At 50.9% G+C, this 12,300-nt stretch overlaps 1 protein-coding gene across 4 annotated transcripts in view; it reads right to left on the bottom strand.

Annotated features, from left to right (window-relative positions):
* Nucleotides 1-12,300, bottom strand: part of KAZN (kazrin, periplakin interacting protein) — a 1,270,084-nt gene that overhangs the window by 17,542 nt on the left and 1,240,242 nt on the right. For all 4 annotated transcript variants that reach the window (XM_064363326.1, XM_064363329.1, XM_064363328.1 and 1 more), the window contains 2 exons: nucleotides 4,618-4,823; nucleotides 4,072-4,190 (listed from right to left, as the gene is read on the bottom strand). In XM_064363326.1, coding sequence (XP_064219396.1) covers nucleotides 4,072-4,190; nucleotides 4,618-4,823 — 325 coding nt within the window. The remainder of the gene's footprint in view (nucleotides 1-4,071; nucleotides 4,191-4,617; nucleotides 4,824-12,300) is intronic.

The raw sequence follows: 12,300 nt of genomic DNA, 5'->3' as shown, positions 1-12,300 counted from the left end.
CTGGGTCTCTGTGCCCGAAGCCCCTGAGAGTTCCCATCCCTGGACCAGTCACACTGTGGTTCATGGCTATGCATCTGGCCAGCTGCCTCACTGGACAGTCAGCTCCTGGAGGGCAGGACTGGGGGTGGCTTATCTGTGAATGTCCAGGGCCCCTTCAGGCTCAGAGTTCACGCTCACCAGTGTTTGTTTCACAGTTGAATGTGTGGATGACGGAGCAGGGCTGGGTGAGTGGGGCATTTGCCCCAGTCCACCTGGAGGCTGCCCAGCTGGAGCTCCTGAACTGGAACCTTCTGGCCCAAGACAACCTCCCTTCTAGGATGAAAAGGTCCTGGGGCAGTACCCCTCCCAGCCCCTCAAGGACCAGGCTCAGCCTCGTTACAGGAGGACCGGAGGTGGGGCCACAGTCCTCTGAATCAGATGCTGCTGGGCCAGGTTTGTCACTGATGGAGACTAGAAAGGAGTCTTCTCTCTGGAGCAAGAGTTTGCTCAGCAAATCAGTGGTGCAGCAAGAGTTGGGGTGGGGAGCTGGGGAGGGGGCACCCCACTTAACCTACTTGAGAGAGGCCCATCCGTAATCAGCCATCTCCATCTGCATGCCCACAATTAATGTGCTCCTGCCCTTCAGAAATGTTCTCTTTTCATTAACGTTGTCCCCATGGGGCCCCAGCTTGGCGCTACGTTCCCAGCTGTTGGTTTGAGCTATTTATTGTAAGAGCCCAAGTTGAAAAAAAAGCATGATTTTAAAAGGAATTCAGACATTTTATAAAATTTGTCACTGCCCCGTCCCTGAACTGGAGCCAGATTAGACTCTGAAATCTGAGAACAGGCACAAAATTTAGATATCGTCTGGGTCATGGCACAGCACGGAAGATCGAGGGCTGTTCTGGCTCTGTTATTTTTAGCTCTGGGACCTTGAACCTCTGGGTCTCTGTTTTTTCCTCTGTAAAATGGGGGAGAATCGTGTTTGCCTCATGGAGTTGTAGGGACTAAAAGAGTGGAGAATGCAAAACCCCTAGCACAGGGTCTGGGACACACCTGGTGTTCCATAAATAGGAGGAGGAGGAGCTGTCATTGTTCTTGTTTTTAACACAAAGGCAGCATGGGATACCGGAAAGGCAACGGCTTTGCAGTCAGGTCTTTTGTAGTGTGACTTTCTGCTCATCATTTCTCTGCACCTAATTGCCTCCAATTTTTTTTTTTTTTTTTGAGATGGAGTTTCGCTCTTGTTCCCCAGGCTGGAGTGCAATGATGCGATCTCCGCTCACGGCAACCTCCACCTCCTGGGTTCAAGCAGTTCTCCTCAGCTTCCCCAGTAGCTGGGATTACAGGCACCCACCACCACGCCTGCTGATTTTTGTATTTTTAGTAGAGACGGGGTTTCACCATATTAGTTAGGCTGGTCTCGACCTCCTGATGTCAGGTTTTCTGGCTGCCTCAGCCTCCCAAAGTGCTGGGGTTACAGGCGTGAGCCACTGTACCCAATCTTCTCCATCTTTAAAATGGGAATAAGCATGTCTACGCTGCATTGATGTGAGGATAAATAAAATGACATCCATAAGGTGGTGATGATAGGTTGGCAAGGGGTTGGTGGGTTTTGTCATTGGTATTTTGTAGACAAAGAGACCAGTCCCAGAGAAGGCAGCATCCTCCCCAATGGGCACACAAGATGTCATGGCTGAAAATGTTCTTGAAGTCGAACTCACTTGGAGTTCTTACCCCGAGTCCATGGACCCCTGAAAGTGGGTGGGCCAGAGGGTCCCACCCACCAACCCAATGCAGTGAAAAGCTGTGAAGTTTTGTGTACTTCTTCCAGAGAAAGTGTCAAAAGCTCTCCTTAGATTCTCTCAAGTGGCCATGAGCCTCGAAAGTTTAGAAACCACTGTCCTAATTTAACTCCCTTCATTTCCCAGGTGGGAAACAATCCCAGAGAGGGCAAGGTCAGGTGACAAACTGGAGACAGGCCAGACTCCCACTGGGAATAGAAAACTCGAAATAGGCCGGGTGCAGTGGCTCACACCTGTAATCCCAGCACTTTGGGAGGCTGAGGCGGGTGGATCACGAGGTCAAGAGATCGAGACCATCCTGGTCAACATGGTGAAACCCCGTCTCTACTAAAAATACAAAAAATTAGCTGGGCATGGTGGCGTGTGCCTGTAATTCCAGCTACTCAGAAGGCTGAGGCAGGAGAACTGCCTGAACCCAGGAGATGGAGGTTGTGGTGAGCCGAGATCGCGCCATTGCACTCCAGCCTGGGTAACAAGAGCGAAACTCCATCTCAAAAAAAAAAAGGAAACTCGAAATAAGGGCTCTGCCTCCTCCAGGAAGCCCTGGGGGTGTCTAAGCATGGGGTCCATGATCCCTGGCACCACAGACTCCTGCTTCCTGGAGGTTACAGGGTGCCACTGTTAGGGATTAAATGTCCCCCAACTCAGTTCATATGCTGAAATCCTAATCTTCCATGTGGTGGTATTTGGGGCTGGGGCCTTTGGGAGGTGACTGGATGAGGTTGTAGGGGTGCCCTTTGTGACGAGAGTATTGTCCTTACAGGAAGAGATCAGCGGCAGCACTTTCTCCCCGCCACCGTCCCTCCCTCCCCATGTGAGGACACAGCATGAAGGTTGCCTTCTGCAAGCCGGGAAAGAGCCCTCCCAGGTCCCAGCCATCCTGGCCTCCCAGCCGCAGACTTCCAGCCTCAGAACTGTGAGATGGAAGTTTCTGTTGTCTAAGCCCCCGGGGGGTGGCATTTTGTTATGGCAGCCCGAACCCCATTTAGGGGGAACCCAGGCAGTAGCCCAGACTCCTCAAGTTTTCAAGAGGTGAAGCAGTCATCCCCACCCTGTTCAGTGAACACAGGCAGTGTTTATGGACCCTGCTGGGTGTGGGGCGAGGGGGCAGGAGGAATTTCCAACTTGGATGACCAAGGATGGTGAGGGGCTTTGGGGATGGAACTGGTTAGGAGGTGGGAAGCCCAGCAGGGGTTGCCCTCATGACCCGTCCCCTATCCCTCAGCCTAGCCCTGTCTAGGGTGGGCCAGTGTCCCGATGGTACCACTGAGGCCTGGCACTTTCTCGCTCTGAGTTGCTCCCTACGTTTCTGGTCCAGTCTCACCTCAGCACTTCCTGCCACCTGAGAATCATGCCAAGGGCCCCTCTCCAGCATACACATGGATTTGGTTTTCCTGCTCCCAAACCAGCCCGATTTTCCACCCCAACCCCTGCTTCTAAAAAAATCCACTAAGCTGCTTCTGCAAATTACAGCACACACCACCAGGTTTGATTAATTAACTGCACAAAAATGATAGGGAAACCAGTGAAGGACATAATTATGCAAAACAGAAGTGTCAGATTTACAAAGTGAGTTCCTCCCCTCTCCACATACTCAGAACGGGGTGGGGCGGGGTGGGGGTGGGGGTTCCTTCCTTTTACCCTGTAGCCGTCCCTACTCAACAAATTTTGCTCACAGAAAGTCAGGAGAGAGGCAGGCAGGCCAGGGACAGGGGAGGGGTGGTGTGAGAGGCGGCGATGGGTGGCCTCGGGGATACACCTGATGGGAAGGCCCTGTGGCACCGCTCCCAGATATGAGCACTAAGAGAAGCCCCCCTGCCCCGCCCAGCCCCCTCCTCTAAGGGGTAGGTTTCACTGAGCCCACTTGTGCCTATTTGATCTCTGCCGGCCTCTGCTCTGCCTCACACCGTCTTTCCTTGCCCTGGAATGGTAAGAGCCAGCAGCAGACATCATTGCGGCCAGTGTGCAGAGCTGCTCAGGTTGGTCCCGGGAGACAGAGGAGTTCTGGGGGCTTGTGAGGCTCCCGCATTGGTTGGGGGGTGTCCTAGGGCATTTGGGGCCTCTCGTCTGCGTGTGTCTGTCTCTCTACGGAGGGGGCTGGTCCAGAACAGGGCTGGGGTATGCCCCAGCCCCCTCATCAGTGGCATCCCCGGACCATCTTAGTCACAGCCTGATGTCCCCCACCACCTGGCCCAGACCTTAGTGCCCCACTCCCCCACCTGTGTGACCAAAAGCCTCAGGAGGACTTTTCTCCCTCCTTCCCTGGGGCCCCTCGCGGTGGCCTCACCTGCGGCCTGCCTCGGCGTCGCGGTAGTCCTCGATGGCCAGGCGCAGCTTGCGCCGGTGCAGGGAACTGCACACACCCAGGCCCAGCTGCAGGTCCTCGTCACTCAGGCTCAGCAGCACCTGCCCCCAGGAGGGAGTGTCATGTGGGGGCTGCGGGGTTCCTGCCCTAGAGGGGGTGTGTTGGCGGGGGGCTCCTCCCTATCTCCTAGCCACCTTTCCTACCGTGGGGTCAGGGCACATGGAAACCTCTGCAGCTGTGACGTGGGCCGGAATTCCTGTCCAGGCAGAAAGAGCCCTTTCCCTTTGGCGAGTAAAGGAAGCTTGGGCCCATTTTCAGGATGAGGCAGCTGAGGCTCAGAAGGGCTCTGTGCCTTGCCAGGGTGGCACAGTGACTGAGCAGGTACATCGGAGGCTGATTGCATTGGCTGGCTCCTAGATTGCACCTTCTCCTGACTCCAGGGTGGGAGCAGGGGGCGGGCCAGCTTCCGGGTGCATAAAGCTTACACAGGGAATTGAAGAAGTCCCACAGGGGCCCGGAGTTGCCTACCTTCCCACTCTTCACGTTCTCTGCACAGGCCTTGACGTACATGGGCATGGCCATCACCACCTCCAGCCAGGCCTGGACCGTGCCCGCCTTCCAGTGGGACATGGGGGTGGTCCTCACCAGCTCCACCTGCTGCAGTCGGTCCATCTGCTCCTCGCCTTCCGACAGGCTGAGGCTCTGCCGAGTGGGGCTGCACTGGCTGTCCGAGTCTGCAACACACAAGTGCAGGCCACGCTGGGGAACAAGGCTGCCAGGGCGGGGGCTGGGCAGGCCGCACCCCCGGGAGGCAGAGGATAAAGTCCCCCCGCACATTTCTTCTCTTCTAAATCAAAATGGCTTTTGTCGTTTTTGTTTTTCTGCCCTTGCTCCCAACACAGAAGTAATCTATGAAAAGAAAAGAAAAACCTCTGCCAGAAAAAAATAAAACAGAAAATGAAGATCACCCCATGCAGCTGTGAAAAGAAAATTGTGGGAAGTAGAAAAGTTCCTTTTTAAAGTTTCCTTTCTTGTTACAAAATAAGTGTGCTAATAACTCTTTGTTAAGCCCTATCCGATGTAGCTGTTAAACATGCCACGCTCACAGGGACGTGAGAACACACTCTATGTCCTTGTACTTTAACCAAGACATCTGTGCTGGCCAGTGTGCTGAGCTGCTCCGGCTGGTCCTGGGAGGCAGCGGAGATTGTGAGCACATGACTCTGAGCACGTCCAGCACAAGATACCTGTGCTGGATGTGCTCACAGGCATGTCCCAGCTCTCCATTGTTTTACCTGTTTAAAAAAGTTTTAAGTTATTAGCTAATCAGGTTTTAGTTTAGATTGTGAGATCTGGCTCCAGCCAACCGAGATCAGATACAGCAGTAAGGATGACTTCACATGCGTAAAAAATAAATTTGTGCGTTTTTCTTTGTATATTGTACTCTCATGGCAAGATAGCTAGTGAGAGTAGCCTTCCTGCAGTCCAGAAAGTAAAAATTGCATTGCTAAAAGATCCTTTGTCTCAGTGCTAATTTTTCTTTGCGGCACTGAGCATCTATTTCCAAGAAGAATAAATCCTGGGACCCCGAACTCATTAAGCCAAAGGGAAAAGTCAAGCTGGGACTTTTTATAAAAATCTGGGATTTTTTATAAAAATCTACATTTTATAAAAATGCAGATTCACTGGGCCAGACAAAGGCACGCATGATTATTTTCCACCATTCCCCTCTTAGGTGAAAACTGTGTGCTTGTCAATATCCTGTCCTTTCCCCTTTAAATTTGGAGCCCTAGAAATCATCTTCGGAGAAAGGCATAGAAAGACACCCATAGGATGTCCCTCTCCTGGGGCTTGGGCACTGTTTAGCCACATTTAGAGTTCAGCTGCAGCTGCCTCCTTCCTGCTACATTCCTGGGTGCAGCTTTGGTGACTTTGGAGGGAACAAGTCCTCCTGGTTGTCCAGGCTGGCAGGGCAGAAATTCACTGTCCCTGCTGGACTCCTACCTGGTCAAGGTGGGAGGGGTGGGGCTCTCGGTGAGATGAGGGCAAATCTTTCTGTTCTATGCCCAGGTGGATGAGCTGAGGGTGTCTGCAGCCCTTGGCTACGATACGTCTCCCCAAGAAAGGGAGCTAAAGGGGCATGGGAAGGGGAGAAAGGAGTGGGAGCAGAAGTTAGCACCTGCTCCTGAGTCCTGCAGAAGAGGGGAAGGTTCAAAGAACAGCATCTGGGGAGAGAAAGTGTGCCCAGCCACAATAACGATGGAAAGGTAAATTGGAAAGAGGAGAGCGAGAGAGGGAATAGAGGGTCAGAAGGGGGTGACAGATACGTGCACAAACAGAAGCAGCAGATTCTGGGTCATGCAAACCTGGGTAAGACGGCTTCAAGATGAACAGCTACACACCTCCCTCATATGTTGCCCACAAGGAAATTCCTAGTGAGCTCCAAGATATTTACCCTAAAGCATGTCTATTAAAATTCACCATGGCAATGTAGATGGCTAGCTTATCTTCACACAGTATTCACCCCTCTGCTCACCTGGCACAAATGCCTATCTGACTGTTCCCCTGCCCCATGTATCTTGATCTTATGGAAAAATGCCGATTCCCTGGATTTTCCCCATCTGTCTATGTTACCTTATATAAAAATGCAGATTTGCTGGGCCAGACAAAGGCACGCATGATTATTTTCCACCATTCCCCTCTTACATGAAAACTGTGTGCTTGTCAATATCCTGTCCTTTCCCCTTTAAATTTGGAGCCCGCGAAATCATCTTCGGAGAAAGGCATAGCCCTGTCTCCGGGCACGCCTCCTTAACTTCGACAAATACACCTCCTAAAATGACTGAGCCCTGTCTCTTCATTTTTCTCCATTTACACCACCCAGAGACAGCCAGCTGTTAAATACTCTTTGGGATACAGAAAAGCCACACTTACAAACACACACAGACCCGCCTGCTTACAGGGTGCGCATTCGCTGTGGAGGACATCTTCCCATCTCAGTAGAGACCTGCAGTACCTTTTTGCTGCAAGGGATTCATCAGAAGGAGGTTCCGTAATTTATTTCACTTGCCTCCCACTGATAGGCATGGGGCTTGTTTCCAATTTTTCGCTATTGTAAACAACACAGTGGCAGTCACCTTTGGGCAACCAGGTGATTAACTTTCTTAGGATAAATGGAACTCAGCTTCATTTCTTAATACACTGAAAGCAGTTTCTGGAGTGGTCCTCACAGACCAAATAAATAAATAAATCCATCTACCAACATTTTCCAACCCCACTCTTCCATCTATGGTCGGCTGCATCAATGCCTGGTAAACATGCAAAGTTCAGGTTACAGAGATGCAATTGAGAGGGAAAAAGAATCTCTCTAAAACAGGATTAAATAAAAACCTAAACAGGCTGGGTGTGGTGGCTCACACCTGTAATCCCGACACTTTGGGAGGCCGAAGTGGGCAGAAGGCTTGAGCTCAGAAGTTTGAGACCAGCCTGGGTAACATGGGGAAGCCTCATCTCTACTAAAAATACCAAAAAATTAGCTGGACATGGGCCGGGTGCAGTGGCTCACGCCTGTAATCCTAGCACTTTGGCAAGCCAAGGTGGGTGGATCACGAGGTCAGGAGATCGAGACCGTCCTGGCTAACATGGTGAAACCCCGTCTCTACTAAAAATACAACAAATTAGCTGGGCATGGTGCTGGGCGCCTGTAGTCCCAGCTAATCGAGAGGCTGAGGCAGGAGAATCGCTTGAACTCAGGAGGCGGACGTTGCAGTGAGCCGAAATTGTACCACTGCCCTCCAGCCAGGTGACAGAGTGAGACTGTGTCTCAAAAAAAAGAAAGAAAAAGGAATACACAGCAGGCACAGCGTAACACTGACTGTGGTTTAAATATTATATGTAGATGTGAAGTGTATAATTATTACATACACATGTATATTTATGCAATATACTAGATGGATAAAATCTAATATATAAAAATAGATATAAAGTACGAGCTGGATAAACATGAAACGTCTGTCTCTGGAAAGCAGTGGTAGGTAATTGTGCGAGCGTGTGTGTGAATGTGGAGTGTGAGTGTGTGAATGTGGAGTGTGAGTGTGTGAGGACATTTGTGACTGTGTGCACACTTGTCTTCCAAGTTTTCTGCATTGACTATATTATGTTTGACCTGGGGAAAAAGACAGCCTAGAAATGTCACTTTTTCAAGTTACAAACCCCCTCCCTGCAACGCCTTCCTTCTCTCCATTTTAAACTCCTTGAGAGACTCTTTGAAAAGAGCTGCACATACTTGGTGACCACATACTCATCCATCATCCCCATCTCCATCAAAACCTGTCTCCCAAACACCTTGTGCCTCAGTTTCCCCTCTGTAATGCTAGCCTGGTACTGTTCTGTGCTGCCTGCCTCCTCTGTGGGCTGCTGTGAGGACTCAGCCGGGGTGAGTGTGACAGGGCTGTCCGTGCTGGGACAAGTACAGGTTGAGAGGTCACTGCCAACATGGTCGTGTTTCCCTTCTCAGTGGCTGAAGGCCTTTATTTTTCCCAGGGAAATGGCAGAGGTTGCAGAGAGCTCTGTGCAGGTCGCCAGTCTGAGTGACCTCCTGTTGCCATAGTACCTGGGAATTTGGAAACAGCAGCTGCCTCTGCAGCCCCACCAGGGCCCCAGGTTCCGGCCTGGTGAGAGGGCTGTCCAGCCAGGGGTGCAGACCGGTGCCCAGTGCTGGTGCCTGGCTCCCATGGACCGGCGTGGCTTGCAGGGAAGTCTTTCTGATCAGGTGCAGGACTCCAAGTTCTATAGGGATTGGAACAGGCACTGAAACAGGGCATCCTTCCTGGGCGGGAGAGAGCTGAGAGCTCCCGGGAGGCCTCCAGCCTGGTGGGCTTCACTCTGTCTTATTCCAGTAGCTGAGTCTCACCTCTGTCATGTGCTTCTGGGAAGAGGAGAGGTGACATGTGGCCAAATCCGGTTACCTAAAGTTCCAAGACATGGCCCGTGTCATCCATGTGGACCAGACTTTGGAATTGAACAGACCTCAGCTTCAGGCGGATTTCTTGAAACCTCCGTTTCTCCATATATAAAATGGGAATGATAGTGTATCTGCCTCCTAGCTTGGAATGAACGTTATAAACTCTGAATGGGAAGCTCCGGGAGTGTGTAAGTTGCAGATACCAGGATGAAATCACTTTTGTCAGATCCAAAAGAATTAGAGCCGCGAAGGCGTGAAGGAGGGGAACTGATGCTTGCATATCTGAGATAAGGACTGTCTCAAGGACTTTCTAAAATAACCCCCCAAGAAATTCCTTTGTCGGGACTGCAGCAATTCAGATAAGATGTTCTCCAAAGAACACTGCCCAGTAACGATGTCTCTGCCAATGAACTGACGCCAACTCTAGCTTTGAGCCTCCAGAGCCAATGAAGTCTGTTTCCAAGCAGCTTATGTGAACTTCTCTTTTTGTCAATAAAAGCTTTCCTTTGCTGTCCCCTCTCCAGATGCACCTATGGCTTGCCACGGTATGCTTCCAGAGTCTAATCCATTGTTTACTCCCAAATACATTCATCATATAGGAATATTGTTTCTGATGTCTCTTTTATCAGGCTGACAGGAGACACTTAGTCAAGGTGGCTGTTGATGGTAATAAGGAGTCCCTCTCCTGGGGCTTGGGCACTGTTTAGCCACATTTAGAGTTCAGCTGCAGCTGCCTCCTTCCTGCTACATTCCTGGGTGCAGTTTTGGTGACTTTGGAGGGAACAAGTCCTCCTGGTTGTCCAGGCTGGCAGGGCAGAAATTCACTGTCCCTGCTGGACTCCTACCTGGTCAAGGTGGGAGGGGTGGGGCTCTCGGTGAGATGAGGGCGAATCTTTCTGTTCTATGCCCAGGTGGGTGGGCTGAGGGTGTCTGCAGCCCTTGGCTATGATACGTCTCCCCAAGAAAGGGAGCTAAAGGGGCATGGGAAGGGGAGAAAGGAGTGGGAGCAGAAGTTAGCACCTGCTCCTGAGTCCCGCAGAAGAGGGGAAGGTTCAAAGAACAGCATCTGGGGAGAGAAAGGGTGCCCAGCCACAATAATGATGGAAAGGTAAATTGGAAAGAGGAGAGCAAGAGAGAGGATAGAGGGTCAGAAGGGGGTGACAGATACGTGCACAAACAGAAGCAGCAGATTTCTGGTGTGCATGTGTGAGCATGTGTGCGTGTGCCTGTATGTCTTTGTGAGTGTGTGGGTTACTTGGGTTATTTTGTGTAGTGAGCAGGCCTCAGGGCTGTAAGGAGAGCTGGCTTTACAACTCGCATTATTTATGGAGTCCAGGTCCTAGGAATGCCAGAGGCCAAGCTGGGTTCATGTGCGCAAACCACACATTTTGGTTTCTGCAAGACAGCTATTCACCATCGCTGTTCGCCACCGCCTCCCTCTCCCTCAACCCTGAGGACTCAGCGTCAGGGAGACCGAGTGACAGAAGAGCTCGGGAGGAGTCTAGGGGCCCTTTGGGGTCATAAACCATTAATTAAATGCAGTTTCCAAAATGCAGGCATTAAGGGGCCAGATTTTTATGTCCGGATTCCATCAATCCTGGCTTTTATTTCCCTCCTTCTCGGTCTTGAGAGCAGAAATAACTCATGTTGATGGCCAGGCTGCTCCACGGAGGGGCTGCCGAGTCAGGGGTGCTGGCTGAGTCCCTGGTGGAGTCTCAGAAGCTACCACTAAAAGGTAGCCACTCTGGATCCTCCCAGAAACCAGGACGCCTGTGGACTTTGGAATGAGAGGCTCTGCCTCCTTCCACCCACCCCGACACATATGCACGCATGCACACCCTACCCCCAGAATGTTAGCACTGCTGAGTGTGAACATTAAGGTCTCCCCCATATGCGGCCTTTCAGAGGCAATTTGTTGGCCTAGCATAGAGGTCAGCAGACTACTGCCCCGGGCTGAATCCAGCCTTCCCTCCTGCTTTTCTAAATAAAGCTTTTATTAGATCACAGCCATGCCTATTTGTTTATTTATTGTCTAAAGCTGCTTTCATGCGGCAATGGCAGAGTTGAGTAGTTGACACAGACCCACAAAGCCTAAAATCATTACTATCTGGCCCAGTGCAATAAACCACATAGAGAAACCCCTGGCCGAGAGGGTCCGAGGTTGGCACTGGAATATGGGAGCCCTCGGTTTGGATCCCAGCTCAGTGGGCTACCAACCAGATGATCTTATGCAAGCATTTTACATTTTCTCAACCTCGGTTTTCCCCTCTGTAAAATGGGGATGATGATAAGGCTTAATCTCATGTGAGGACGAAATGAGATGGTGTGTGCAGTGTTCAGCCTCGTGTCTGGCATAGAGTGGACACTCCGTGATGGAGTGGGGGTCTCTGTTCCCTGCAGGATCATGTCACCTACTGTCCAGACTGCTCTGTCCAGTACGGCTGCTACAAGCCACATGTGCCTACTGAACATGTCATGTGGCTAGTTCACACTGAGAAGTGACTTAAGGGCCGGGTGCGGTGGTTCAAGCCTATAATCCCAGCACTTTGGAAGGCAGATCACTTGAGGCTGGGTGTTCAAGACCAGCCTGGCCAACATGGTGAAACCCTGTCTCTACTAAAAATACAAAATAATGGCCTGGCACGGTGGCTCATGCCTGTTATCCCAGCGTTTTGGGAGGCCACGGTGGGTGGATCACCCGAGGTCAGGAGTTTAAGACCAGCCTGGCCAACATGGTGAAACCCTGTCTCTACTAAAAATATAAAAATTAGCCGGGCGTAGTGGTGTATGCCTGTAATCCCAGCTACTTGGGAGGCTGAGGCAGGAGAATTGCTTGAACATGGGTGGGAGAGGTTGCGGTGAGCTGAGATTTCACCATTGCACTCCAGCCTGGGCAACAAGAGCGAAACTCCGTCTCAAAGAAAAACCCCAAAAATCAAACAAAAAAAGTCAAAACCCAACCCCCCCCCCAGAAAAAACACAAAACAAAATTAGTTGGGCATGGTGGTGCCTGCCTGTAATCCCAGTTCCTTGGGAGGTTGAGGCAGGAGAATTGCTTGAACCGGGAGGCAGAGGTTGTAGTGAGCCAAGATCTGGCCACTGCACTCCAGCCTGGGTGGCAGAATAAGACCCTGTCAAAAAATAAATAAATAAATAATAATAAAAAATAAAACACATACTGGAGTTTGAAGACAGTATCAAAAAAAAAAAAGTAAACTATCTCATAATCATTCTAAAATTGATAACAT

This window comes from Aotus nancymaae, unplaced genomic scaffold (genome assembly GCF_030222135.1).
Source record: "Aotus nancymaae isolate 86718 unplaced genomic scaffold, 86718_ANA_hifiasm-v0.15.2.pri h1tg000053l, whole genome shotgun sequence".
Classification (NCBI taxonomy): Eukaryota; Metazoa; Chordata; class Mammalia; order Primates; family Aotidae; genus Aotus; species Aotus nancymaae.
This window is presented reverse-complemented; position numbering and strand designations above follow the sequence as displayed.